Genomic DNA, 27884 nt, shown 5'->3' with positions numbered 1-27884 from the left:
GTACAAATTAAATATACAGATAACATAAATATTGCAATATGTGCGAAATGAGTAAATTGAATTATCTTTAAGTTTTTAGATATCATATATACAGTGTGTTTGAACGTTGACTTTTATTAATTAATTTTATTTGATTCGATACAGCAATATAAATTAAATTAACTTGTAAAATAGTGTGATCTGTATAAGAAAGAAAAAATTTTATTATATATCTATTAAAAGTTTGTGAAACAATAACGTATAAATGTGACATCTATTTATTTAAATTTATTGCATATTTTTAAATGATATAATTATTAATAATGCATAAATATTTGGATGAAATAAATATGTATATGATTTTAATAAGATTAATAATTTGATTATGTCTAAACCTTGTTACATGAATTTTTTGAACACTCTGTACGAATATAAACATGTATAAATGCATATCAACACATACAAGTCGACGAGCACGTTGGTGATCAGTAGTATGGCGGCACTAAAAAAAACCGGTTGATTTGTTGATGTTTTATACATAAGTACCGATTTGAAAAAAATTTTGAAAATGATAAAAATATCAGCATTGAATGAAGAATCCAGCGAAGAAAGCGAAGAAGAAGATGTACCAACAATTACGAAGGAAGCTCAAGTATGGGTTGACACTATTCATTTTTTGCTTCTTAATAAGCTTAACCTATAAATTTGTCATTTTCCAAAATTTAATTGATTTTTATTACTATCTATGTATATTTGTTTTGTTAAATAATCGTGTAATCTACAACAAAAAATTGCAGTTTATAAGTAAATAATTGGTCTATTTGTAAAATTAGTTTATTGTATCAATTATTCCAATATCAATAATGATTGTACAAAAGTTGTATATTTGTATCGATGTTTAATTTGAATTTATTGTTATGTCTTTTATTTTCTTTTTGAGTTTTTATAAAAGTTGTAATTCTATGTTTTGAATGACATATGTTTGTTAATGTTATACCAATATTCATTTCTTACAGGAACAAATAGCTCTTACAGAATATAATAAAGCCTTAGTATTGTTAAAGCAAAACAAGCAAGAAGATGCATTGAATATTTTTAAAGATCTTTTAGAAACTGAATTATTGGATGAGGTTGAAAAGCCAGAAATACCTGATGGCAGATCTAGGCCAATGTTGTCATTAAAATATTCTTGTTTTAAAAATATTGGTGCAATACAGGCTACATTAGGAAATTATGATGAAGCAATAGAAAATTATTGGTTAGCAGCTAACTTGGATGATACAGATGTAACGTTATGGTATAGAATAGGCACATTAGCAATGAAAATTTCTAATTTAGAATTAGCATGTTCATCATTTAAGCAAGGCTTAAAATGCAATACTAACCATTGGCCATGTTTAGATAACATGATAACTGCTTTATATGCAGTTCCTGATTATATGAATTGTCTTTTATATATTTCTATGGCATTAGAACGTGATCCTAACTATGTAAAAGGTTTAGCTTTCCGTGATAAAATATTCAAAGACATTCCATGCCTCAAAGAATGCTATAAATTTTACAATAGTGATTGGCAATTAGATCCACCACTGTACACTGAATATGATCATATAATAGGAGAAAAGTTAATAGCAGAAGCACAAGAAGTCGCTGAAAAATGGGCAGAAACCTGTAAAATAGAATTCACTTCTAAACCATTACCAGATCTGACACTAAGAAAATCCATAAAGAGCTACACCTGGTTAGATTTAGGAGAATCTTTATTGGATATGCATAAGTACATCACAGAAAACGATTTAAGTTTTGTTAGTAGAATTAATTTAGTGGTTGATAACACTGAAGAAACATCTAGAGCCAATGTGGAAGCTGATATTCAAGAAAATAATATGAATACAAATCAGGAAGTATCACAGAATACTGTTATAAAAAAAGAAGACGATACTGACAAATTATTAAAAATGGATATAGATGAAGCTAATTCTCCATTTGAAATATCTGATGACAATCAAGTATATGGTGGTACCGACACTATGATGGAAATAGAAGTAGAAGATGATAAAAAATCATGTTCTACAGATGTACAAATAATAGAAGATGATGATCCTTTGAGAATTTCAGACACAGATGCTGCACAGTTTGAAGAACAAAGTCAAACAAAGAATGATCTGGAAGATCAAACTAATTTTGAAACAGATGAAAATGGAGATAAATTTCAATCAGATAAAATGATGGATGATACTTATAATAATGGGAACAAGATACAAAATGATAATGTTAGTGATAAGGATAGTAATAAATCCAATGACAAGGAGTATGAAAAAAGTGTAAAGAAAGTAGATAAGGACCAATGCAAAACAGAAGGTAAATTAAATGAAAAGGTTGAGGGAAAAGAGGAAGTACAAAAAGTGAAAAAAAGGCGCAGAAGTGCCCTGTACTTTCTACAGCAATGGGCTTGGAGTTGTAATAGTATGAGACGTTCTGCAAGAGTAAGAAGTTCAAATAGGAGGGAAGCTGAAAGAGATGATGTCCAATTAGAAGAGACTCTTAGAAGAATATTTCCTAGTTCATTATTGTATGCATTTTGAATATTTTATAAACATTTGTTGATACTGTATAAGTATATCTTCGATATACTGTAATTTTTATGTTTTAGACCAGATACAGTAAAATTAACTAAAGATGATCCTTCAAAAAATATGGATGATTCTATGGATACAATGGAGTTATATCAACTATTTGCTAATCAAGAAAATAACAGTAATATTGCAGAAGCACTTAAAAGTTCTGACAGTTCAAAATCGCCAAGTCCTGATACAAGGTAATTATTTATGAGTATGCAAGTAAATGTTTGTAGTAATTAATTTTTTTTTGCAGTCAGCAACAACATTATTTTGGTACAGAATCAGAAGCAGCAGATGTAAACATGTTTATTAATCAGCACAGTGGTAAAAGTAATTTAATGATTATTATAGCAAGGTATACCGAATTTCTATGCATTAAATGGAATCAAGAATGGCCAAAAGGAATGTCAGAAATATATTTGCAGGCATACACATTTATGAGGTACAAATAATAAATAAACATTTATGTTTAAATAAACCCAAGATACTACAGAACTTATGTTTATTTTATAGGGAGCATATACCACACCCATCATCATTTGAAGAAGATATAGATGATGATATTTTTAAATTAGATACTGAAATGACTTTACTGTTTGGTGAACTTCATACAGATAGATGGTTAAATAATAAACCAGATATCTTACCTTCTTCGACGTATGTCCTGTTATGTATTTTTATTTTCATTATTTTTCCTTAACATATAATACTTTTTACTTTGAAATATTAAAAGGATAAAGTTAAATAAATGAAATGTTTTGTTTTAGATTAGATAAGCTTGGTACAGGTTTACCATCGGAAGAATTAGGGCATATAATTTTTACGAGCGTTCGAAGGGATATTTTGAATGAAGAAAATAAATTCATTTTATTAAGAGTTTTGTGGCTTAAAGCCAATGTCTTTTTGTGCCAGGGTGATACAGATATTGTCATTGAAACTTTAGAATTGGTAAGAAATCTAAATTTTTACATAAACAAGTGTTCCTTTTTTTGTAATGTGCTTATGAACATTATGATTATAATGTTTTCAGTTATTAAATCATATGAAAGAATTAGAAAAACAAAATCAAAATATTTATCTAAAACTACCCAATTGTAAATACAATTTTCAAATCAGTATTAAAATAGTGGAAAAGAAACTTAAATCTATTCAAAGGTATGTAGTACAAAAGATATTTTATTAATATAGTCGATCTGAATCGTATTTTTAAACGGTCTTTAAATGTAGGGGACAGAAATTAGGCGAGATACAACATTTATACGACGAAAAAAAGTATGCTGAACTTGCTTATGTATTACAAGATACATTTAAATTTGCAAAACAAGGAAATAAACTATTGTCCGTTAGCGACAATATCGTTGATAGGGTGCAACAATTATCTATGTTGCTGGATAGTTTATGGCAACTTCAGCAGTATGAAGAATGTTATGTATGGGCGGAAGCTTGCCTCAATGAAGCTTGGCAAAATTATTTAAACACTACCGACGAAGTTGAACAAAAAAAGTGGACAAATTCTGTTTTAATGGCGCTTGAAAAATTAGAAGCTTGTACGATCGAAGTTAGCACTTTCGTCGTAAAGTATTTACCAGAGACACGCCTTTCAAGATTAGTACAAAATTTGGTTCACATCGTTTGTAATCAGTTAGATGTATCAGAAAATACCGTTGAAATGCCACTTGAAACCGTTCTGCCTTGGATTTTGTTACATTACGTTTTGCAGTATAAAGAAGATAAAGAAAGAGCAAAGGCTGAATCATCGTACAAAAATAAGCATAATTCTAATTATTCTGAATCAGACGACGAGGATGAAGGTGTTCCGGCATCCATAACAATTCTATTTATTGCTCACAATTTTATAGGTAGACATTCATGGTGTTGTTATAACGAGGCGAAACTTTTATTTTTTACATTGGGTCTAGTTATCCCAAAATTAGAAACACCTCAGTTTTCTAGCATAAAAGGTAAAGTTTCGAAATATTTGGAACAAATATTCTACTGTCTCTATGGTCATTACAATAGGGTGAACAAAGGTCGACCGAAACATATAGAAGATCATGGGGTGCCTCAAATGAAAATGACATGGGAAGGAGCACAATTGTTGTTCGATTTTTATAAACCCAAACAGATACCAGAATTCAATTCACCTAGGTCTTTAACGATCAGCGCAGATACGGAAGAATTGTTTAAACGCATAATAAAATTGATTCCTCCAGAAAGTGATCCGAATCAAGTGATCGACGAAATGATGGCTTATATAATGGGAGAACGGAAGACAATGGCAACGGTTAAAAAACCTTTGCCACATTCTATGTCTACGATTTATTACTTGTTAGGAGACTTTTATTTTAAAAATCTCAAATGGAGCGCAGCAATTCGTTATTATTTGTTAGACTTATGTTTACATCCAACGAGATTAAGTTCTTGGACCGGATTGGCAATGTCCTCGGGCACTGTAATAGAGACTTGGTTAAACAAATATAAACCAATGTAAGTATCAACAAAAATCTTTTCTTATCATATCATTAAACGAATTAATAATACATTTCATGCTTTCTGAATTTAGAAACGAAGATAAACTGTTAGCAAAGGCAAAGATGGCACAATCTAGTTATCAACACGCTGTTGAACTAGACTCTTGTAATCATATTATTTGGACCGAATATGGAACTTTTGCGTACGTTGTTCACTCATTCTGCTCGCGATTATTGAAGCAGGAAACAGACACATTGAGTATGGAACGGTTCGAAATTCTGGAAACTAGAAAAGAAGAAATGCTGGAAATTGCCCATCAGTGTTTTCAATCTTGTGCTCATTTATTTATTGGCATTAAAGATGGGACAACACCGCACGATGAAAGATGGCTTTATCAGTACATGCTTGGTAAAATTGCTGAAAAGAAAAATCAAGATCCTCCAATATTTTTAGAACATTATGCAAAGGTATAATCTATATAAGTTTTTATGCAGTCCAGTCTTTATAAGTTTTTAAATCTTCTTTATTTGATTATAGGCTAGCGAATTGTTGTACCACAATAATGCACAATATCCACGTAGAATAAGTCATAAAGGTCCACAGCATCTTTCAGTGGAAGCATTAGAAGTACATTATCGAATCCATGCAAGTATACTGAAGTACCTCGAACAACACGAAGGTAAACCTGTGAAGAAATCTTTGGGGCAACAGCTTCAATTGCAACTTGAAAAATGTGCTCAAGGTCCTTTTATGAAATATAATTCAAAATTAAATGAAAAAAGCAAAGAAGATAACCTGTTTACCAATAATAAAGGTACTGGAAAAGAAGTGGAACTTGTAGTTGAAGCAGAAAGAAACGTTGTTGCTATTAGTCAACGTTCAAGCAGCATCGAAGAAATCGAAATCGTGGATAGAACAAATAAAGGATTCAGTTCAATCCATCGTATGGAACAAATGAAAATGGATACGCGTAAAAGATCACCTACCGAGTTACCGCAAGATAATGTGAAGAAAATAAAATTAGGCAATGTATCTCATTTGCAGTTAATGCAAGATGTCGTGGCTTTAATAGATGATGTAATTACAAAAGTCTGTGACATGGTTATGCAAAAGGAGAAAAGCGATGAAATTATGGTGTTGTCAAGTGACGAGAGTAACGAATCAAAATCACAAAAAAAGAAAGTGAAAAGAAACGTTGAAAAATCGAAATCCCGAGTGAAATCTGACGAAAGCAAAAAGAGTTCGTTAAAAGCGAACAATGTGTTTGAGGCTGATGGTAAATCTGAAAATGTGCAAGATCTAATGGATGCATTAATGAAACAAGCGATGGAAATTAGTCAGGAAACACGTCAATCGACACCCGAAGATGAGGATACGAGAAAGTTTGATGGAAAATGGCTACAAAGTGAAGATTTACAATCAAACAATAAAGATTCGAAAGATAAATCAAATGATAAAAAGAAGCTATTAAAAGAAGAAATGACAATAAGTAGGAGAGGTTCTCAAGAAAGCACAACAACAACGCAAACAACTACAACAACAGAAACAAATAATTCAAGTTCTAGTAGTAGCGACGAATCAAGTAGTAGCGATGATAGTTCTGATAGCGATAGTTCAAGTGATACCGATAGCGATTCTGTGGAAAGTGATAATGAAAAGAAGAAGAAGGAAACTAATTTCGTACAGAAAGAAGAAACTATGACGGAAGAGGAAGTTGCTACTTTGATAGCATACTGTTTAGCTGGTCTGGAACAGTGTATTTTAAGATTTTCTGAACATTATAAATCGTTTTACAGATTATCACACTTCTTCTTCAATAATAAAACTGCCAGAGACATAACAAAATGCAGAAACCTTTTACTAGACAGTTACAATTGTCAATTTTACCGAGGCGAAAGCTTTCAAGGACTTTTTTCTGACAGGAAAAGCACTAATTTTTTTAGTGTAAGTATATTGTATTTTGTTATCTCGTACAGTTCATTTTTACATTATAGTTAATAAATTCAAGAAAGTTTTCTCAGTAACAATTTTTGATAAGCAGTTAAATTAAATGATTGTACAATTTTTGTGTTCTCTGGTCTACCAGTTAAATTAGTATAATCTACAAGTACCGAACCTCTCGCGACTCCATCCAGTACTGGACTTACATTTGTTACTATAGATTTGGTTATAAGTTTTGATTCCAACATAATTGCAGCTGCCATTGTATCTGCAGAAGTCCATGATTTCGATTTCGATAAACTTATCCGTTCTGCTTTATTTAAGAAATTCATAATAGTAGAATTAACTTTTCCTAATACATTTTTTCTCCAATCCTGCATAAATATTGTTAGTCTTATAAAAATTCTTACAAATATTATTTTAACTATTATTTTAAATAATTACCAAAGGCATAGTATTTTCTTTGCATGCATCCCATGGCAATAAAATACTTGTTTTAGTATAGTTTAGAGTTATATAATTGCTTTCTGGATCTTGATAAAAATTAAATTCAATATTAGGTAGGACATTGCCAATGCCAGAAACACTGCTACCTAATATTATATGATTCTTCAAATATTTTAAAAAATTGGGCTCCAATGCAATTGATGTAGCAATATTTGTTAATGGAGCAAGACTCAATAAAGTTATCTCTTCTGTAAATTACAGGAAATACATATAATTATGTGTGACAGTTTAGATTTAATATATTTTATATAATTATTTATTTCAAACAATTCTTAACCTGGATATTGTTTTACTAAGTCTATAAGTGCTACAGCTGCATGTTTGCTGTTATCTACTTTAGCAATCATTTTTTCGGTAAAATTGAAGTCTCCAAGCCCATCAGAACCAAAAAACGTATCAGTATTATATGGATATAGTAATGGCTTGTCTGCTCCTTTATATACCGGTATCTATAAAATGCTTTAATATATTTTTAGTCAAAACGAAAAGTTAACTCTACTCACGTCACTTCTGTTGGCAATTGTTAAAATTTTAAGTACATTAGTAGCAACGTTATCCAAATGTGTATTTCCGTATGAACACGTAATTGCCAACACCTTAAATCCTTCAGTCCGAAGAATTAAAAGTATAGCCATTGCATCATCCGCGCCAGCATCTGTATTTATTATAAGTTTCTCCAAAACTTTGGAAGACCTTTTAAAAGTTTTAACAGTAATCTCTTTTATGATGAAGTATATACTGTGCAAAAGGATTAGCGAATATCTTATTATAAGATAATATATTTAAAAAAATGCAATATAAAAAATCTAAGTAATTCTAAAATCTAAGTGTTTTTAATTATGTAATCTTTACCTGATACCACATAACAGCAGAGAGATTGGTATTATGAACTTGTAATTGAACATCTTCATTGTTCTTGTGCTAAGAAAATATGCAAAGATAAAATTTCACTTGCATAGAATGAAAATAGTGAAATTAATTTGTAATAAAAAACTTAATTTTGATATGTCTATTTAACACATAGACACTGCAAGACTTTAAGTACACGAATATACTGTTATCTCTAATATCTAGACTTCCTTTAGAACAGATTTTTTTCTTCTTATCTTAATGTATTGATATTGTTGATTTTATCTTTAGGGTGTTTGGCACATACCAAATAGAGAAGTTGATAGGCCAGGAAGTTTTGCATTTCATATGTCAAGATGTGTAACACTATTGATGCAAGTACTTAAAGAAACGAACGACGGTCGAATGTTAATGCAATTAAGCGTACAACTTGGGAAAATACCAGAATCAGACAAGTATATTATATCATAAATTTTACATTAGAAGATTATATATTAACTCAATCAAATTACATATTAAATATATTTCTTCTATCATATAATCTAAATGTTGCTTTTTCAGGAAATATTTACGTGACTCAGAAAGGGAACAACTGTCTTGTCAAGCACTAACTCTCTGTCTACAATCTCTTAGAACTAAAGTTCAATTAATGGGTGCAAGTGCTTCTGATTCTACGTCCAATAAAAATACAGATGCTAGAACTCAAGTTCTCCTTGATACTTATTGGGTATATCAAAGAGCCTTAAAATGCTTTCACACTAAAGAACAAACAATACAAACGTTGGCTTCTTTATTGGTAGACACGTATAAAACATATATCGGTAATAAAGTTAGTATATGTTTATAAGAAAATATAAGATACCTACAAGTTTACATATTAAAGTTAATGACACGTTTGAATGATTCTTTAACAGAATTTAGAAGGAAATGTTTTGGAAATTGCAACGAAGTACTGTAACGATTACAACTATAATCGAAAAGTTCTGAACAAATTCTTTTCCAATCTTGATACGCCTGTCGGGGATACTCAAGCACAACCCCAATCGACATCTCCGACTCCTGTAAGTTTTATAATTCTACTACGTTAACTTTGTATTTCTAAGTACATTAATATATTGTTAAATAGAGTAAACTTAAATTACCGATTTTCGATATATTATTTGCACAGGTGATCACATCTCAGCCAACAGTGAGTTCTACATCGCCTCAGTCATCTCAAAATCGAAAATCATACAAAAGTTTAACGTCCACTGGTCGACCAAGAGGACGACCACCTAATGTTAATAAATATTTACAAGCGATGCAACACAGTGGCAATACAATGAACCAGTTCAACACGAAATCTAACTTCGCCAATTATATGGGAGCATCAGGAAATCGCTCCTTGATGAATCCTTACTTTATGCATCCTTTGGTCGATCCAAATATACTTTCTGCTTTATTAACTACTGGTTTAAGCGGTAGCATGATGGATCCTTTATCGGCTATGAATTATTTGAACCAAATGGGAAATTATCAAGACATTCTTAGACAATATCAGAATAATATGTCTTCATTGTCAAATTTAACTGGTGGCTTAAGTAGTACAATCGCTACTGCACCTAATATAAGCAACGTGACTACAATGAGCACATCTACATCTAATATGAATGTAGCTCCCAATATGAATACTTTAAATAATTTGAATAATTTAACGGTTCAACAATTATTAGGTTTAAGTAGTTCAACGGCAACGACTGTACGTTCTTCACCCATGTATCAGCAAGCAGCTACAACAAAAACTACGACCACCGCATCGATAACTAAAGATAGACCTAGTATATCGATAACTCCAGTAAACACGGTATCGGCTAAGAACAAACCATCAAAGCAAAGTCCACAAAATGATTCTTTACCAGTTCAACTACCAAAATCTTTACAAATATCGCAAGCTTCGAAAACGGTTTTACAGCCACCAACCACTCAAGTTTCTCTTTTGAAACCATCCATAACTCAGCATGTTAAAACGAGTCCACCCAAACAGATGAGTGCACCCCAAATTAGAGTGTCAAAATCACTGACCGAACCCCAACCTGCACACAATCCTTCTTTATCCCATTCTCCTTTAAAAAGTGCCACTACGACAAATCCATCAACGGTGCCTCAAGTCGCTCATTCTGTAATAGGTCCATCAATGAACATGAAGCAAACGTTATCCATGAATGTGCCTATTTCGCATTCAGGAACGTCGTTGCAGCATAAATTATTATCGAAGAAGAACTCGCAGAGATCGTATACCCAAGCAAATATGCAAAATCCAGCGAGAAAAACGAAAGTGGCTAAAACTATGCCCGCATTACCAAGTAACTTCTCAAATATGTTGAATGCGATTCCCGGAAATTCGTCGATGCCACAGCCACCTTATATACCACCAGAATTAAGTGGAATATCGGTGAGTCCTGTAAACCCCCAAAGTGGGTTGAAAGGTCCAAGCACAAAATATTCCAGCTACAAAAAATCGTCCACGAAAACAAAAGCAGCCTCGTCGATGGATATTTCTAATTCTATAACAAATTCGTACTCTCAAGGGAATTCCGCGGAGGCTCTTTCAATGCTTTCCCAATTAAAGCAACACTCGCATTTAGAAATCATACCGCAGCAGAAACCGCAAATGAAGCCGAGTATGGAATATACGAAGAATTTGTCTTCGGGTGTAAGCGTCGTTCCACAAAAAGTATCGGAACCTTTAAGGTCTTCGACTACAGACTGTATGACCATATATGATTTACCAAGAGGAAAATCGAGTAACATTTCTAACAAAAAAGGAGAGAAAGTCGCTAACGATAGCGTTGAAATTATAACATTAGATGACTAAACGTCCACGGCAAAATGCCATTTATATTTTTCTCTTTCCTCCCGCGATTTGGTATTCCAAATGATTTTTCATGTATTATTCGTAGGAAAAACGATAGACCTCTGCAATTTACAGTAACCGTGATATATAAATGATTACGATTACATAATCGTGCGAATAACATTTTTTAATATCGTTGCAGTATACAGTTTTATTTCCATCGTGAACGACTGAAATAGATTGCTAGCCTTCTCACTTTTGTGCCTAATGGAATCATACTACATATGAACAATTTAATTTTCATACAAGAAAAAACAAATAGATAATAAATACGAGTATTCTAAATTTAAAAAATTTTAAAGACAAACTAACGTAAAGTTATATATGCACATATGCAGTATATATTTATATATATATATATATATATGTACAGAGTGTTCGGTTACAAATGAGCATGATTATAGAAACATTTTGGTGAAAAAAAAACTTAGACACTATCACTTCAGCTACCATCCCCACAATTATGCCCACCTGTAGTCGAACATCTTATGTGTATATATAAATATATATATCTCAAACACTATATCCCAATAAAAAGTAGTAAGAACTTAATTTCTCATGGTTAAATACGCCTCAAGATAGTGTTTCAATATCAATACTTTTCACAAGATTACGATAACAGTTGAGATAACATACATAATGATAAATATTGTTTCACCATAATTTCAAAAAACGTTTTTGCATATTAACAAAACGATACATTATTTTTCTACTATGTACATTCTGCAACTGATACACTTTTCTTTATATATAAATGTACGAATGTATGTATATATATATACTGTGTGTGTGTGTATGTATGTATGCATGAGTGTGTGTGGCTGTTGCATGTAAGTGTATATGTATGTGTATATATATATATACAAAAAATAAACACGTGTAATTAGATGCTAGTGAAATCTGTACATTTTCTAATCAATAATTTATAGAAATACTCTTATTAACAAAAATTATGTATAGATATAAAGTAAGGTGAATTACTATTAAATAAGAACTTATATAAAAATAATTGTTTGCTATAAAAATTTATTTCTCTGCGAAGATTATTACAAACGTAGCTCTTTAATATCAAAATATGTTTATAACAAAATATGTTTCGTATACTTGTACATACTTCGATCATTTATACGCAGATCTATATTAATTTATCTGGTACTCTGAATGAATTTGCGGGAAATCCACGTGCTCCTAAACCTGTTATAGCAAACAAGTAACCAGCATATGGTTGCTCCTTTAACTGATTTTCATCTAATTCCATACACGATGATGTTACGTATAGGGTATCGAGTTCAGGACCACCAAATGCAACACTGGTTATATTCTTGGCACCGTTAATCTCGACAAAGCGCAACAATTCACTTGTCTTTGGATTTATTTGAAGTACCTAAGTATTATATATTTAATTAAATAAATTAATTTTAATTGTTTTTTTATCGTGCCTTTTACATTAACTAACATTCACTATGTAAATTATAGTGATAATACTCACACCACCTCCACCAAAAACAGCTACCCAAAGATTCCCATCTGTATCAATAGTCATACCATCAGGAATTCCAGGGATATTATTTTTCTGAAGGTCAAATATGGTTCTCTTGTTAGCTGTAAACAGAGAAAATTAAATGTAAATTTACTTAGTGCAAAGTACATTATATATAAGTCCCACAGAAGTTTCTTACATATATCTCCTGTTTGAATATTGTAATCATATGCCACTACTTGATATGTCATTGAATCAATGTAATACATTGTATCATTATTAGAAGTCCAAGCTAATCCATTACTGATAGTTACAGGAGACACTTGTTTTTTTAGCACAAGATCAGTACCAATGGAATAAAGAGATCCTTTGTTTGGTGGAAAAATTCCATCTTTCATATTAGCCATTGTTCCTGATGGAAAAAAGTTATCATGTATCATAATAATTTACATTAAAAATAATGTGTTTCTAAAAAATAGTTTACCAACCACCCCAGAATCTTCCAACAGCATCTACTTTTCCATCATTCCATCTAGTCTCTGTACGATCACTATCTGCACTAACTAGAATTTGAATTGCACATTTTGTAGTATTTTTTTCTCCATCCCAAGAAACCAAAACAAAATCTGTACCACTGGTTGTTATAAACTTATTGGTAGAACCAGCAACAGGAATAACAAACCCAACAGTGCCACTCTCTATTTACAAAAGAAATGTATTTATAAGGTGCATCCTGAATCAGAAAGCAATTAAATTTCATTAAACCCACCTATGAAAGCAAATGTAAGATTTTGTGATACAGGATCAAATCTATAAATTTTGTTGGCAACTATATCAACAAAATAAAGCTTTTGTGATACATGGTCCCAATGTGGCCCTTCACCGAGTTCACAAGGCCCTACCAATGGCTTAACAGTTACTTGTGACATTTTCCAACTGTAATAATAGAGTGTATGTAATGACATATGTGAGTGCATATATATATAGTTGCATATCATGGACACATACTACAGCAATAATTGCTCTCACATATTGTTACATGTAAATATATTGTATATACATCACATTAGAATTGTCTAAATATTTATTTATTTACGTGAATTATTACGTAACTTTTCATTTATTAAATAATACTTACCTCGTTATTTGTATATATTAAAAAGCACTGCAGCAAATAAATTATTTATAATTTGTACCGAACTAAACGATTTATAATAGTCAAAACTATATGTATGCACGAAATCTTTAAGAAGTGTGCGAATGTCGTGTGAAAATTCTTTATATAAGAGTCTGTTATATCCACTTATACTTAAGTTGCATAACAATAAATGTACCATTATCTGACCATATAGAGTATAGTAGGGTTATCGCAGAAAACAAGATGTATTTAAAAATAAGAATATCAAGTAAATATTAACAGAAGATATATAACAAATGTAGATATAACGTGAAACATAACATGAATTATTAAGCTGTATAATAATATCGGATGCGTATTTAATATAGATTTATAATTTTATTAATGCTTTATTAACAAATAATGTCTTAGAAACAAATGCAAATTGTTGATATATTGCGTTTATTGCATCATTGTGTTTTATATCTAAAGTATTGAAGTAATAATATCATAGACAAAAAAAGCACAAAAATTGAATTAATATTCAAAGTTTAAACGAATTTGCAATAAGACCATGAACCCCTAAACCATGTACAGCATAAACATAACCAGCATAAGGTTGTTTCTTTAGATCCTCCTCTGAAATGCCACGTGCGGATGTTGTCACATATAAAATTTCTCTTTTAGGACCTCCAAATGCAACACTAGTTACTTTTACAGCAGGGAGATTCACAGTTCGCAAAAGATTACCAGTTTCAGGATCCACATTAAGCACCTGTTCGTTCAATCAATTATTGTTCCATATATGTACGTCTTAAAAGTTTCATTGTAATACTTACACAACCACCATTGTATACAGCTATCCAGAGATGTCCATCTGTATCGATAGTCATACCATCAGGAATGCCAGAAATATTATATTTTTTAAAGTCAAATGCAATTCTCTTATTAGCTGCAAATAAATAACATTAATTTAATTTATTATAGACTTCAGTTTTATTCATAATATAATTGTGTAGTTTCATACATATGATTCCATTGATAGAGTCAAAATCAAATGCTGCCACCTGACGAGTAGGTGTATCAATGTAATAAAGTGTATTATCCTGGAGATTCCAAGCTAATCCATTACTATTAGTAACAATTAATTCTCTCTTTGGTTTGAGAGTAGAATCAATTCGATAAAATGATGCTTGATTTGGTATAACAACATCATTTACTTCTGGTCCTATGGTACCTATAGAAAGAATACATATAATTAGTAAAAGATATATGTTATTAAATTTGTTTTTCTTTACAGTATGCTAATATTTAACAAACCTCCCCAGAATCTTCCAGAAGAATCTGCTTTTCCATCATTCCATCTGGTGCCATTACGATCTGTGTCAACAGTAGCTAATGTTTCAGGAGGAGATTTTGTGATATTTGTCTGACCATCCCAGTTTATTAAAACAAAACCTGTTGCTACTCCAGCTACAAGTTTATCAGGTTCCCCTTGAACAGGAATAGCAAATCCAACCGGGCCTCTCTCTAATTATAATTAATTCACATATGAATTAATTGATTCATCAATAAAAACATTAATTTAAAGACAAATTTATTTCTTTCTTTTAGAATATATGTAAACTACTTATTTACCTATGTTAATACAGGTAAGCTGCTCTGTAACAGGACAGAACCTACATATTTTTTGTGCCTCTATGTCAACAAAATATAACTTCTGAGTACGATCATCCCAATGAGGTCCTTCACTATGTTCAAATCGTCCTACTATTGGTTTAATAGTCAATTCCTTGCTATTTTCATATTTATCAGGCAAATTCCTGAAGAACAGTACATACACTTAAAATTTCACATAATTATGGATTTCATAATAGCATTCATAATAACATTTTAATTTTACAAATATTTTTGCAATAATAGTCAAATGGTAAAACATTTCTTTTAACATACAAATATTACAATCAATATAGAATTAGTAAATCGTTTCGTTTTATAATATATCTTCGTATATTTAATGTTAATCTATATATTTATACGTATTTTATGAAGGACGGAACATACCATATATATATATATATATATAAATATATATCAATAAAATCCTTTCACTTACCCACTATGCACAAAGGTAACAAACAGCAATCCAAATATTATGGAATTATAGATAATATGTTGCATTGTATCCAAAATAGTAAAACCCATTATAAAATATAAAAAGAGTCGGAAGGTAATAACTTACGAGTTCTACAAGTTGCGATCGAAAGAAAAGTAACGGGTAAAAGTGAACAAGTCTCAACTGCCGTTTATGTTCGGCCGTTTAAATAGTACGTTCTGCAGGTGTGTAGAACTGTTAAATATACAAACGACTGTTTGTAATAATACTTTGAATAGTAAATAGCAGTAATAGTAAACAGCAATTACATCTTGTGTATTTTGCCGATAACATTTAAGAATAAGGCGATAACATTTTAACATTTATTTAAGTATAATAAAAACGAATATCACATCTGTTAAGATATTTGACCTATAATTTTATGTTAATGAATTCAAGATAGTATCGATAAAATTATTCTACATTTTTACATAATTTTAATATTCATGTGAGAAATTCGTTTGAATTTTACAATTGTCCTTTCAAAATATTCGCTTACGCAGTAAATTATATTTTGTTATAAATAAAGGTAAAATTAGGAATAAAAATCAATTATAATTTGAAAGTGTTAGATTTCGGTAAAAGTTAGCTTTTATTTCGCTTAAAATAATAACAATAATAAAACTGTTATTTTGAAAAAGTTGTTTTATACGTAGGACATTTAAAATTTGAATAAAGTACGTTTTCCAATCAAAAGAAAGATATTTCGCGCGTGCTCTCTTTAAGAACCTCTTAATGACATCTAGCGTCACTTAAAAGAATTTCACTCTCGTGTCAGCCAACATCATCAGGTCACGTGACAGTAGCATATTGATACGTGTCGACAAAAGCAGCCACGACTCGCTACAGTTTAGTAGTCAGTCGCGTTTATGCTATTGAGTTTATTCGAGTTGTTGCTTTGGTCCAATATCGTGACGGTATTCTCAAGTCCAGAGTTAGTGAAAAACGTCACATTATCGTAATTTCATAAAATAATCATATCTCGGATTAAAAATGGGTTGTAAGTACATCATTTCCAGTCAGAAATTCAAAAATTTCTTATTTACGGTTATACTCGTTACGATTAACCATGATTGTAACCTCTTAATCTTCTTTATTTCACGACATATTGTTCCTCTCATCAAATTTCTAATATTTTAATCTTTATTTTTATGCCTCATCGATAAAATAATTAATATCTTTATGTACATTTTTCAGTCAAATTTCTAGAGGTAATAAAACCATTTTGCAGTATACTACCGGAAATAGAAAAGCCGGAACGAAAAGTAAGTTTATATTAGACTATTTTTATTTTCATTTAATATTTACAGTTTCTCTATCATCTATTATGATATTTTATGTGCAATTATTTGTATTTATGTTTTCTGAAAAACCATTATCATTTGCCATCTGTGTGCTACTTAAATCCAAATTTCCTCAGAAGTTTTATAATCATTTCAATAATCATTTAGTAATACAAAGGTTTTTACAGATTCAGTTTCGAGAAAAAGTATTATGGACTGCAATTACATTATTTATCTTCTTAGTATGCTGCCAGGTAAAATAGATTTCAAATAACTTAAACATTATACTTGTAATTTATTTGTAATGAAATATATTTTATTCTATTTTTATAGATTCCTCTATTTGGCATTATGTCTTCTGATAGCGCTGATCCTTTTTATTGGATTCGAGTTATACTTGCATCAAACAGAGGTACCCTTATGGAATTAGGAATCTCTCCCATTGTTACATCTGGTCTCATTATGCAGTTGTTAAGCGGTACAAAGATTATTGAAGTTGGTGATACTCCAAAAGATAGAGCACTTTTTAACGGGGCACAGAAATGTAAAAGGATATTATATGTCTTAGAAGCATCACTGTACATTTATATCATTATGTTATTAGTTATTCTTTCATTTTTTAGTGTTCGGTATGGTAATCACTGTTGGTCAAGCAATTGTATATGTAATGACTGGAATGTATGGTGACCCAACAGAAATTGGAGCTGGAGTTTGTTTACTAATCATTATTCAGTTATTTGTTGCTGGGTTGATTGTTTTACTATTAGATGAATTGCTTCAGAAAGGATATGGATTAGGAAGCGGTATCTCACTTTTCATTGCTACAAATATTTGTGAGACAATAGTATGGAAAGCATTTTCTCCAGCCACTGTGAACACTGGTATTATTTTATATTTAGTCTTCTATTAATAATGTTAAAGTTTAGTTACTGTTCAATATAATACAATAATATTAAATAATTTTTATTATGATTTATTTAGGGCGTGGTACAGAATTTGAAGGTGCAGTAATTGCCTTGTTCCATTTATTGGCTACAAGACAGGATAAAGTTCGTGCTCTCCGTGAAGCATTCTATAGACAGAATCTTCCTAATCTTATGAACTTACTTGCTACGATCTTAGTATTTGCCATTGTAATTTACTTCCAGGTAATGTAATGCATGTATTTCGAATTTAAAAATTTTCAAGGAAAAAATATTCGATTGAAACTATAAATATATTTTCCCAATAGGGCTTCCGTGTTGATTTACCGATCAAATCTGCCAAATACAGGGGACAATATACCAGTTATCCTATTAAACTATTCTACACCAGCAATATCCCAATAATTCTTCAATCTGCATTGGTGTCAAATTTATACGTCATATCGCAAATGTTGGCTGTTAAATTTCAAGGGAACATTATAGTTAACCTGTTAGGAGTATGGTCTGATATCGGTGGTGGTGGTCCTGCGCGATCTTATCCTGTTGGAGGATTATGTTATTATTTATCGCCACCGGAATCTGTTGGACATATCCTTCAAGATCCTATTCATGCTATTCTTTACATTCTTTTTATGCTTGGATCTTGTGCGTTCTTCTCGAAAATGTGGATTGAAGTTTCTGGTAGTTCAGCAAAAGCGGTTAGTATTTGTTTTCTTTTTCATTTTGTTATTTATTTTAATTCTTTCTATCTACAATGAATATTATGTTTCAGGTTGCGAAGCAATTGAAAGATCAACAAATGGTAATGAGAGGACACAGGGATAATTCAATGATTCATGAATTGAACAGATACATTCCGACTGCGGCAGCATTTGGTGGATTGTGTATCGGTGCTTTGTCGGTACTAGCTGATTTTCTTGGTGCAATCGGATCGGGTACTGGTATTTTACTTGCTGTTACAATCATATACCAGTACTTCGAGATCTTTGTTAAGGAACAAAGTGAAATGGGTGGCATGAGCACGTTACTTTTCTAAACTCTATGTAAATTAAGTCTATACAAAATTGACTTTGAAGGTGATTTTTTTTTTTAATTCTGAAGAACTGAATAATAATTTATTGTAAAATAAGTCTATTCTGCGCTACCAATACTAATGATTACTCGGCAGAGTAATTGAAGATCATCAACATGAATCAAAGTGTACGGTTCTATACTTTATTTTCCATTAAAAAGATTACATAGATAAAGCACACATATATATGTATATATAGATGTATATATCATATATGTGTGTGTGTGTGTGTACGTATTATACAACAGTCTTCTTAAAAATTGTATTCAGATATACTTATCATACACTCGAGGAATATTTAATTAATTATTGTTTCGTAACTATTACGTATCAATTCAACAACTACAACCTGCGATTTTTGTAATTGTTAATTTTTATTTATGTATCATAAAGAACAATACCGTTTTTTATGTACAAAGCATTGCAAGCGGTTGTACACTGTGTTCTTCATATAACAGAACATTAGTAATAATGCAATATGTTGACATGGTGTGGAAAATCGCAGTTGACCATAATATATTAAATGCTCGAATGTAAATACAGACATTCTATTTTGTTTGAATGTTCTGGATTTACTTATAAAATATATCTTTCATACAACGAGCAGTGTACATAGGAAGAAAGTAATTAAATATTTTCAACATTTTTTACTAGTGTTTTATGCTCCAGCTGATATGGAGTCGTACGAGGGACTCTTAAAACGTACGATTAAACTCGTAAAGTTTATATAAATCGAATCATTGCATATTGTATAATCATTTCGTCAGGACGAGACACCCACCTAGGGTATTCGTACAAAATCTACTTCGAACAGTGTTCGCTCATCATAGATATCATCATTCCTATACCGATAATGATACAAAATAAACTAATAATTGTTTCTTGTATGTATTTAGGAAAATGTGTTTTTATAAAAACTGAAATTTATCATTTTTGTGTTTCTTTCGCTCCTAATTTGACCTATATTATTTTTCGTTTAAGTAAATGTAAATATTCATAATGTTGTTATTGGAATTTGTTTTAAGATGCAATTATTGTTAGATTAGTAGTTAAAATGTTCGAAACTTAAATATATTAATATATATTAACATTTAAAATATATCAAAGTTTATAACTTTTACAATATTTGATAAATATTGAAAACATGCGAAGGTAATCAAATGATAATTGACAGGATGTTCCATGCATGTAGCAGAATAAACTGAACTGGAAACTTTCATTGTAAAAGTAGAAATTTAAAACAAGAATATTTATATCAAACATTATTTTAATAACATAAAAAATTATTATCGCTCTATTTACAGAAATATATATACAAGAACGATTCGAGTTTAATTAAAAGTTTGGTTATTTGTTTTCGTTATAAAACAAGGTAGCATAAAGTGAGCCCAACATGTGGATATTAGATAACAAAACTAAACGAAGTATTTCCGTGAATCTTGCGTTGGGAGTAGAAGTATCTGTGTCCCTCCAAGCAATATTAGCTCCTTCGCTACGTGTGAAAAGGGCTGGTGAGGGAACATTTTCCCGCATATATGCCCACACACATTCTTTCATTATAATATTTATCTGCAATGAGCAAGATTTGATTACGATTCATAATTTTGTAAATATTATGTAAATCAAGTACTGTTTAATTCTAGAAACGTACCTGATGAGGTTCTAAAACTGGTAAAATATCTCTTATACTTGCTAATGGGGGTGGTAGTAATTGACCAAGTGCCATAACACTCACAAGCGAAACACCTTCTTCTGTATTCCAATTAGCCATAACAGTAGCAGCAATACCTCGTAATAAAACCGAACAATAGGCTAAAGCTGGCCTATACCAAGCTGTTAACTCTAACAATGTCCATAACAATGGGACATCTTTAAAAGTTCGACGAATTTGTAAATCTCTTTCTATGGTAACCTAATGATTAAAATGTTACATACTTTCATAAAAGATTGATTATTAAAATCATAATTATGATATCTTTATTAAATATACCTTTGTAAATTCTTCGTCTGGCCAAGGTAATCCATTATACATAACATCGGGTGAAACTAATTCAACTAACAACAAACTAACCATTGTTAAAGCATCTAAATTTACGGGATACCTTTCAGACTCCCGATTACTGCAACACGCCTATAAAACATAGATAATAAATTGTAACATATTATGCGATTAATCGTTTGAAAATTTTACCTTTATTACATCCATTAATAGCGTTTTGTTTAGAGTAATAATATCTTTGTCAATTGTATTTTCGGGCGGCGGCCTTCGAGGACCATGTCCAATCACTCCGGCATGAAATACAGAAGAATGTTTTTGAGCTAACATTGTACTTGTGACCTATATGAAAAACGATTTATACAATTTTGTTTATAAAAAATTAACATATTACTTTACCTGTTTATGATTTTGATGTAAAAGTAACGTTTCCTCAAATTTTGGTTCAAATTTTTCTTTTGCTCCAAAATATTTGGCACGATCATTATTAATACTGTGTCCTAAAAATTCTCTTAAAGCCAGAACTCTAGCACATGGCGAGTAAGAAGTCAAATCCTTCAATAAATGGCAAACTATTTTCATACCTTGCTGTTTCTTTGTAATATCTAAAAAATAAATGTTCATTTAGATTCTTGTTCCATAATCTTTTATTGATAAATATATCGGTGATTACCATTTTCTGCTATGCACAAAAAGAAATATTGAATTATGGCTCTTGTTAATTTTAAAGTAAGTTCTATATTTGGTGCAAAATGATCTTTCTCTGGCATACTGAATAGATCTAACATTTTAGCAATATCATTTGCTAGATCAAAGTCATCTGTCCTCATTAATAAAGCAGAAATTTGGTACAAATTAGATTTTATAGCATGTGAAATCATTTTCGACCTAAATATTGATGCCTTATTTGATTTCTCCCATCTATATAGAAATAAGTTATGCAAATGAATGAATATATGCTATGACTACAGAAAAAAGTAAAACGCAGCTGTTTTGATATATTATTATATGCTTACTTTAAGAGGATTGTAAGATTTTGAAAGAGTTGTCTCGTTTCTTGTTTCTCCATAACATTTTTATAATTTATTTCTCTAAGAGCTTGTTCTACTACTTGTGTAAAGTAACCGTAACTAGCCAACACATTTTCCGTTTCAGATTTATTAGAAGAAAAAAGTACGATATTATTAGAAATAAGACGTATTAAAGCAGCAAGATGGAAAGTCGTTACAGTTTTAACTAACATGTACGAGGCCGCGGATACTAATATATTAGAATTTTGACTTCCGAGGAAACATAACAATCTTACAGCTGTTCGCACTCGCAATGGATTTGGATTTAAAAGTAATGGTAATATCACAGGTAACTCTTGTTTGATAGAGTTCAATAAAGCAACATTTGTAGATTGTGGTCCATGAGTTCTTACTAGCAAATCAATTTCTTGTAATACTAATTCTAGTATTTCAGAGCATACATTCTTCACACTTTGAGCTGCATTAACACTATGATATCCAACATTGCTTGTATTTAAAGTAGTATCCAACAGGATATTGATTATTTGAGATGCACCTTGTTCACATCCTAATACCAGATGCACAGTCAAGTCTATAAGAGCTTCTGGCTGATTATCAAAGTACTTGCACCAGTTTGATGCAAATAATGCTAACTGTGGAATTATATCTGGTTTCACTGCAATAAGAACAACAAAGTATAATCTTGTTCATTATTATGAACCACATTTACTTACAAGTTTGTAACACATCACTAGTTATTGCTTTTAGAAGGGTTTGCGAAAGAGATGCTAAATTTAAAAGAAATGGAACAGTAGCTAGTTTCTGATTCTTGGTATCCTCATCAACATTCATATCTTCTTCCAAACTCCACTAGAATTATTATTATTATTATGTATACTTGATATTATTTTTATTAATATTATGGATATTAATAGAGGTTAATTTTACTTTGAATAGGTCCAATAATGCTGTTCTAATATCTTGAAAATGGCTACCAGCTAAATGTCCCAAAATTCCAACGACTGAATTCAATTTGGGGTTCTTAATGCTATGTTCATGATCCATGGTACAAAAATCTTTCAAACCACATGACAATACCCTGGTTATAACTGTATTTGGAAAACAACTTCCAACATGAGCAACTACCCAATCAAAATGAGGACTATGTAATACGCTAGTATCCAATAATGCTTTAATACAGGACTCTGTATCTGAGTGCATGAGACACTGGAGGCATTGGGCAGTGATATCGATTAATGTACGAGTAGCACGGCAAGACATCCATTGTTGCAGAAAATCATTTATTCCAGCATTGACTGGTAAATTACCACGTTTTGCATAATCTGAGGAGAGTTTACCTGTAATACAATTATTGTGTGATGTAAAAAGATACATTTAAGGAATTTTAGTAATTTTATACCAAGTAATTCCAATGACCATGCCGATATAATTGGTGCCCATGCTTCTGGATTTCCATTAATAAAGTTACTCAAAACAGTATGAATTTCAGCTATTATAGTCTCCTCGCATATTGCTAGATTTTGGTTTGTCTAAAAGTATTTAACGCATAATTCGTTAAAATGTTCAACCAAATTATGTTTATTATTAAACTTACCTCGATTTGTCGAACATATTTAGTTACCGCAACGAAAAAGACATTGCAAAAATATTCAAGCACCGCATCTCTTGCGGCTGGTACATTTCGAAGTAATGATAATGCTGTTCGAGTTACATCAAGAGTACTAGTACTATGAGTCGGTCTAATAGCTCCGGAAATGAACTTTCTAACCTCTGATAGAATATCTTGTGGTGATAATGCTCCCGTTGAATGTAACATGTTAATTTCTTTATTTAAAACAACTAAATAATATTAGCTTGAAAACCTTATGACATTTTTCGTGGCATATTTAAAATTAGAAAACAATTAGGAGTTCATATTCTACTATCACCACAACGGTTAGGACATAACATACTATATGTCATTTTTGCTACCGTAAACATTATTGTCATTACTGTAGCGATTATTAGTAATTATTTTCATTGGAATTATGATTACTGAAATATGATACAGACATCAAAAATTAAGTAATATCGATATATTCAAGAAAAAGAATGTTTAACATCGATCTTAACGCAAAACGTTTTCACTTTCCATGTACATTATCGTACATCAATCATGTTAATTCAACTTATTATCTGTAGATCGCGTACTTCATTTTGAATAACAGGAGTATTGTTTAGAGCCACCTTTCTTTACAAAAGGGGTTAAAGTCGAGATGCAGAATAAGTTTGAGGGACTAAATAATTTTTTGTTGATAGAAAGATATATCTTCTCAATAAATATAAAATAAATATTGTCTAATAAAGAATATGTATCAGTAAAAAAATAAGAAACGATAAACATATTTAATACATTAATTGGTAGTTTTACAAAGTTAAAAATCCATACAATAGAAAATTACATTATTACATTTATTATAATAATTACATTTATATTCTTAAATGTTCAACAGTAATACTGTTTTATCTTATCAACAATATCATTAGAATATTATATAAAACGTATTATATTTCATGGAATGTTATACAATATTTTGATACTACTTGTCTTATTAAGGCCAGGAATAGGAATGAAATTATTAACTTATATTAATTACAAAAATGAAATGTATAAATAATTATATATAAAAACAGTCTTTTAAATAGATAAATAATTTAAGTTATAGGAAATGTACTTCATATAGAGAAAATAATTCAGCGTCTCTTTTTCTTTTCCTGTTTTCGTGGTCTATGAGGTCTTCTTGGAGTAACCTGAGGACTATTTTCTGAGCATTCTACATCACTTGGGTCATCCTGTAATTAACTTGTAACCTCATTATTCTACTACATACAAATTATCAACAATCCCAAAATTGAATGATTTATGAAAGTACCTTCAAAGAAGCCACATTATCAGAAGGGCCAGCTTGATAAACAACAATTGCCAACAAACATATAACTTGGAACACAGCACCAATATATAAACCAAACCTCAATAATTGTTCAAATAGACTTTCTTCTGCTGGCAGTAAGAGTCGTTTTAATTGTGAATCTGTATCTGCCATTTCTATGCACACAAAAATTGATCAAATTAATAGAAAATTTTTTTTATATAACAAAATCTAATTTAAAATTATTGAAATTCATAAATAAATTTAAAGCAGAATATCAAAATAATTTTAACTCGTTTTAAATATGGAGCTACCTTTTGGACAAGAATGTTAACTTACTTATTTGTGCTTTCCCTTTTTTAGGTGACCCACACTATTTACTAAAAGACAGTGTTTGTTATTATTGCATCCTTAATATTTTTGTATGATCAATTTTATATTATAATTATTGCGATCAAGATGCTTCTCTTTCAATTAATATCGTACATTCATGTTAAAAATATTGTTACTGTTTTAAAACATATGTTGCATATTTAGAAATCAATAACCTAAGCCCTAAGCAATAACAATTGTAGAATTTTCATATCGTATATATGTACAATCGTAACATATACTACCAACTTTCTTAGTGACGTTTGTATCAATAATTGTTTAAATATCAGTTGACTTTAACTCGACTATTGACACGAAATTGAGCTTTAAAAGATCATCAATGGAAACAAACAACACTGAATTAATTTTTCAAGGAATATATCATATTATAATCGATGTAAAATCAATTTTTTAATTTTTATTTTCATTTTTTTCAATCAACCAGAAGAGATGAAATAACTACTATGCTTCCCTTGAAGTTGGCAGCAAAATATTCATTTGTATATTTCAAACCAGATGGCAGTATAAGACATTAATTCGATTTCAGCGCCAGCTATCAGTAATATTTGACATTAGTTTATCACTAATTTATAAATTGCAAATTTGATATATTTCTATTTTACGTAAATAAAAATTGAAGCGACTGCTTTTTAAACTTTAGTTAAAGCACGAAACGTTCTGAATTGAATCTTATTATAAGCTCTTTGCAAATAAGACAATGCATTTTTGAAAAATTGAAAATGGCGGGCTGATGTCAGCGCCGGAAGTTATCTGGGTTCGAGGCTTCATTGCTTGCGAGTCCGTGGATGTGAACCTTTGTTTTGTACAGAAGAATGGCTGCCATCTTTAGTTTTCGATGGATGTTTTCCGAAGAGATCGTGAATTCTCGTATTTATTGTGGTATTTAATAACGTAATAAAATCTCGGATAGTGAAATAACGTTGTCCGCGATGTAAAGAGTGTTTTTTCGTTTATTATTTAAGCTGCCCTGGTGTTAATTCCGTTAAAAAATGCTTGTGTTTACATCCAAGTTTAAAGTGAGCTTCTGTATTCCTGTCATATTAAGGTAAGCAATGCATTTTTATGCATTTTGATTGCCTCTAATGATCAATAAATTGCAACTACAGTGACAAGTGATTAAAATTTCATCAACTCGTTATATGAGAGACAGCTGTAATGCTACATTCTGATCATATTATGAATCGTTTGTGACGTTTAAATAATCTTGTGTATTGTGTTTTTTCGTAAATTGATTTTGAAAATGCGAAACGACTTTGTCATTGACATTCTGTGACATGTATAATGATATTTGTCGTTTTATACGACTTTAAGTCAAATTTCACTTAACCAAAAAAGAGTATCATCAACGACGCGGGACATCGGTTTCGGCATCTTGGAATGATCTCGGTTTCATTTTGTTGTTGTTTTTTTACAAGAAAACGAACATTTAAAAGATATATGTTAGTTGCAATTTTTGTTTCTGAATGGTGGTAACAATGGCAGGTAAAATGGTGAGTGAGTACAGGTCAACCACATCGTACACATACTACTTTATCTATAAAACTTACGCAGTGTTTATTAACTTTCGAACAATATTTCACTGTATTTTCCTAATTTTTTCAAAATAATATTACTACATTCGTTTACGTTTTTCATAACCATGAAACATATTGTACATGTCTTGGGTTAATTATATGTTACAGATGTCTAATTTTTATCATTTTACTTTTTTGTTATATTTACTTTTAATTTTATTCGTGTAAATTTAACTTAAACATCGATATAATACGAGCAAATTATCGTGTTCTATTATCGTTCATCGAAGAAATGTACCTATACTCCTTTGCCATTTTATTGTCAATATTTTATAGTTATATTGTTTTGTTTATAAATGTCTGCAACTACATTACTTTAAATTATGCTAATTATGTACGAAGTAAAAGGTTATAATATGCATATCATTCAATTGAACAAAGTAAATATGTATATAAATTGGCAGAAATGTTACTAAAAGTTGAGACTTTAACAGTCGTGTTTATATTTTAAATGAACAAAAATAGGAATAGAATCGATTAACTTTGTCAATATAGTATTCAATATATAGTTTGTTTCATGAGAATACATCAAATAATGAATATCCTGTATCTTTCATTTATGTAATATATTCAATGACGTATTATGTATTATTCTATGCTCTATATAATTTAATATTTGTTGCATTTTGGTTAAAAACATTATAATATTTCCAAAACGTTTGGTTATATTTTGCGTCGCTCGATACAAA

The 27884-nt window shown here is 30.5% G+C and overlaps 6 protein-coding genes across 11 annotated transcripts; 2 read left to right on the top strand and 4 right to left on the bottom strand.

Annotated features, from left to right (window-relative positions):
- The first annotated feature begins 491 nt into the window (after window positions 1-491).
- LOC100875291 (calcineurin-binding protein cabin-1) lies at window positions 492-12695 on the top strand. The gene is made up of 14 exons (XM_003701119.3): window positions 492-631; window positions 996-2551; window positions 2633-2797; window positions 2854-3042; window positions 3114-3257; window positions 3368-3548; window positions 3631-3755; window positions 3828-5087; window positions 5164-5539; window positions 5610-7016; window positions 8661-8824; window positions 8931-9198; window positions 9284-9430; window positions 9538-12695. The coding sequence occupies exons 1-14, from the start codon at window positions 548-550 to the stop codon at window positions 11221-11223; spliced, it is 7752 nt and encodes a 2583-aa protein (XP_003701167.1). The 5' UTR covers window positions 492-547; the 3' UTR covers window positions 11224-12695.
- On the bottom strand, window positions 5339-12006 carry LOC105661908 (nucleoside hydrolase). 5 transcript variants are annotated; one of them, XM_076541392.1, is made up of 6 exons: window positions 11899-12006; window positions 8373-8441; window positions 8024-8258; window positions 7798-7969; window positions 7458-7708; window positions 5339-7387 (listed from the first exon to the last, which is right to left on the bottom strand). In XM_076541392.1, exons 2-6 carry the CDS (start codon window positions 8429-8431, stop codon window positions 7076-7078), a joined length of 1029 nt encoding a protein of 342 aa, XP_076397507.1. In that variant the 5' UTR covers window positions 8432-8441; window positions 11899-12006; the 3' UTR covers window positions 5339-7075. The 5 variants fall into 5 exon arrangements, with proteins under 5 accessions (XP_076397507.1, XP_012135935.1, XP_076397508.1 ...); XM_012280545.2 differs by having other exon boundaries at window positions 8024-8213; XM_076541393.1 differs by lacking the exon at window positions 11899-12006 and adding an exon at window positions 8882-8991 and having other exon boundaries at window positions 8024-8213.
- Window positions 12272-16225, bottom strand: LOC100875179 (uncharacterized). Its single transcript, XM_076540748.1, is given in 11 exon segments — window positions 12272-12646; window positions 12752-12864; window positions 12942-13154; window positions 13231-13440; window positions 13512-13678; window positions 14387-14634; window positions 14699-14811; window positions 14887-15096; window positions 15180-15389; window positions 15498-15682; window positions 15976-16225. Coding segments are annotated over 11 exon segments (2007 nt in total). The 5' UTR covers window positions 16065-16225; the 3' UTR covers window positions 12272-12397.
- A 594-nt stretch (window positions 16226-16819) lies between these two features.
- Window positions 16820-20219, top strand: Sec61alpha (SEC61 translocon subunit alpha). Its single transcript, XM_003701116.3, has 8 exons — window positions 16820-17014; window positions 17212-17279; window positions 17486-17551; window positions 17631-17841; window positions 17921-18178; window positions 18279-18445; window positions 18529-18918; window positions 18993-20219. The coding sequence occupies exons 1-8, from the start codon at window positions 17008-17010 to the stop codon at window positions 19254-19256; spliced, it is 1431 nt and encodes a 476-aa protein (XP_003701164.1). The 5' UTR covers window positions 16820-17007; the 3' UTR covers window positions 19257-20219.
- A 322-nt stretch (window positions 20220-20541) lies between these two features.
- On the bottom strand, window positions 20542-24487 carry omd (integrator complex subunit 5 omd). 2 transcript variants are annotated; one of them, XM_003701115.3, is made up of 11 exons: window positions 23914-24487; window positions 23719-23848; window positions 23247-23656; window positions 23033-23168; window positions 22305-22974; window positions 21962-22209; window positions 21688-21893; window positions 21484-21630; window positions 21283-21423; window positions 20944-21204; window positions 20542-20861 (listed from the first exon to the last, which is right to left on the bottom strand). In XM_003701115.3, the coding sequence occupies exons 1-11, from the start codon at window positions 24133-24135 to the stop codon at window positions 20640-20642; spliced, it is 2793 nt and encodes a 930-aa protein (XP_003701163.1). In that variant the 5' UTR covers window positions 24136-24487; the 3' UTR covers window positions 20542-20639. The 2 variants fall into 2 exon arrangements, with proteins under 2 accessions (XP_003701163.1, XP_012135925.1); XM_012280535.2 differs by having other exon boundaries at window positions 23736-23848; window positions 23914-24055.
- Window positions 24488-24756: 269 nt separating this feature from the next.
- LOC100874654 (protein anon-73B1) lies at window positions 24757-26060 on the bottom strand. The gene is made up of 3 exons (XM_003701113.3): window positions 25568-26060; window positions 25232-25404; window positions 24757-25151 (listed from the first exon to the last, which is right to left on the bottom strand). The coding sequence occupies exons 2-3, from the start codon at window positions 25400-25402 to the stop codon at window positions 25053-25055; spliced, it is 270 nt and encodes an 89-aa protein (XP_003701161.1). The 5' UTR covers window positions 25403-25404; window positions 25568-26060; the 3' UTR covers window positions 24757-25052.
- Between the last annotated feature and the right edge of the window lie 1824 nt (window positions 26061-27884).

This window comes from Megachile rotundata, chromosome 16 (assembly GCF_050947335.1).
Source record: "Megachile rotundata isolate GNS110a chromosome 16, iyMegRotu1, whole genome shotgun sequence".
Taxonomy (NCBI): domain Eukaryota; kingdom Metazoa; phylum Arthropoda; class Insecta; order Hymenoptera; family Megachilidae; genus Megachile; species Megachile rotundata.
The sequence above is the reverse complement of the archived record's forward strand: the minus strand, read 5'-3'. Positions and strand labels throughout refer to the sequence as shown.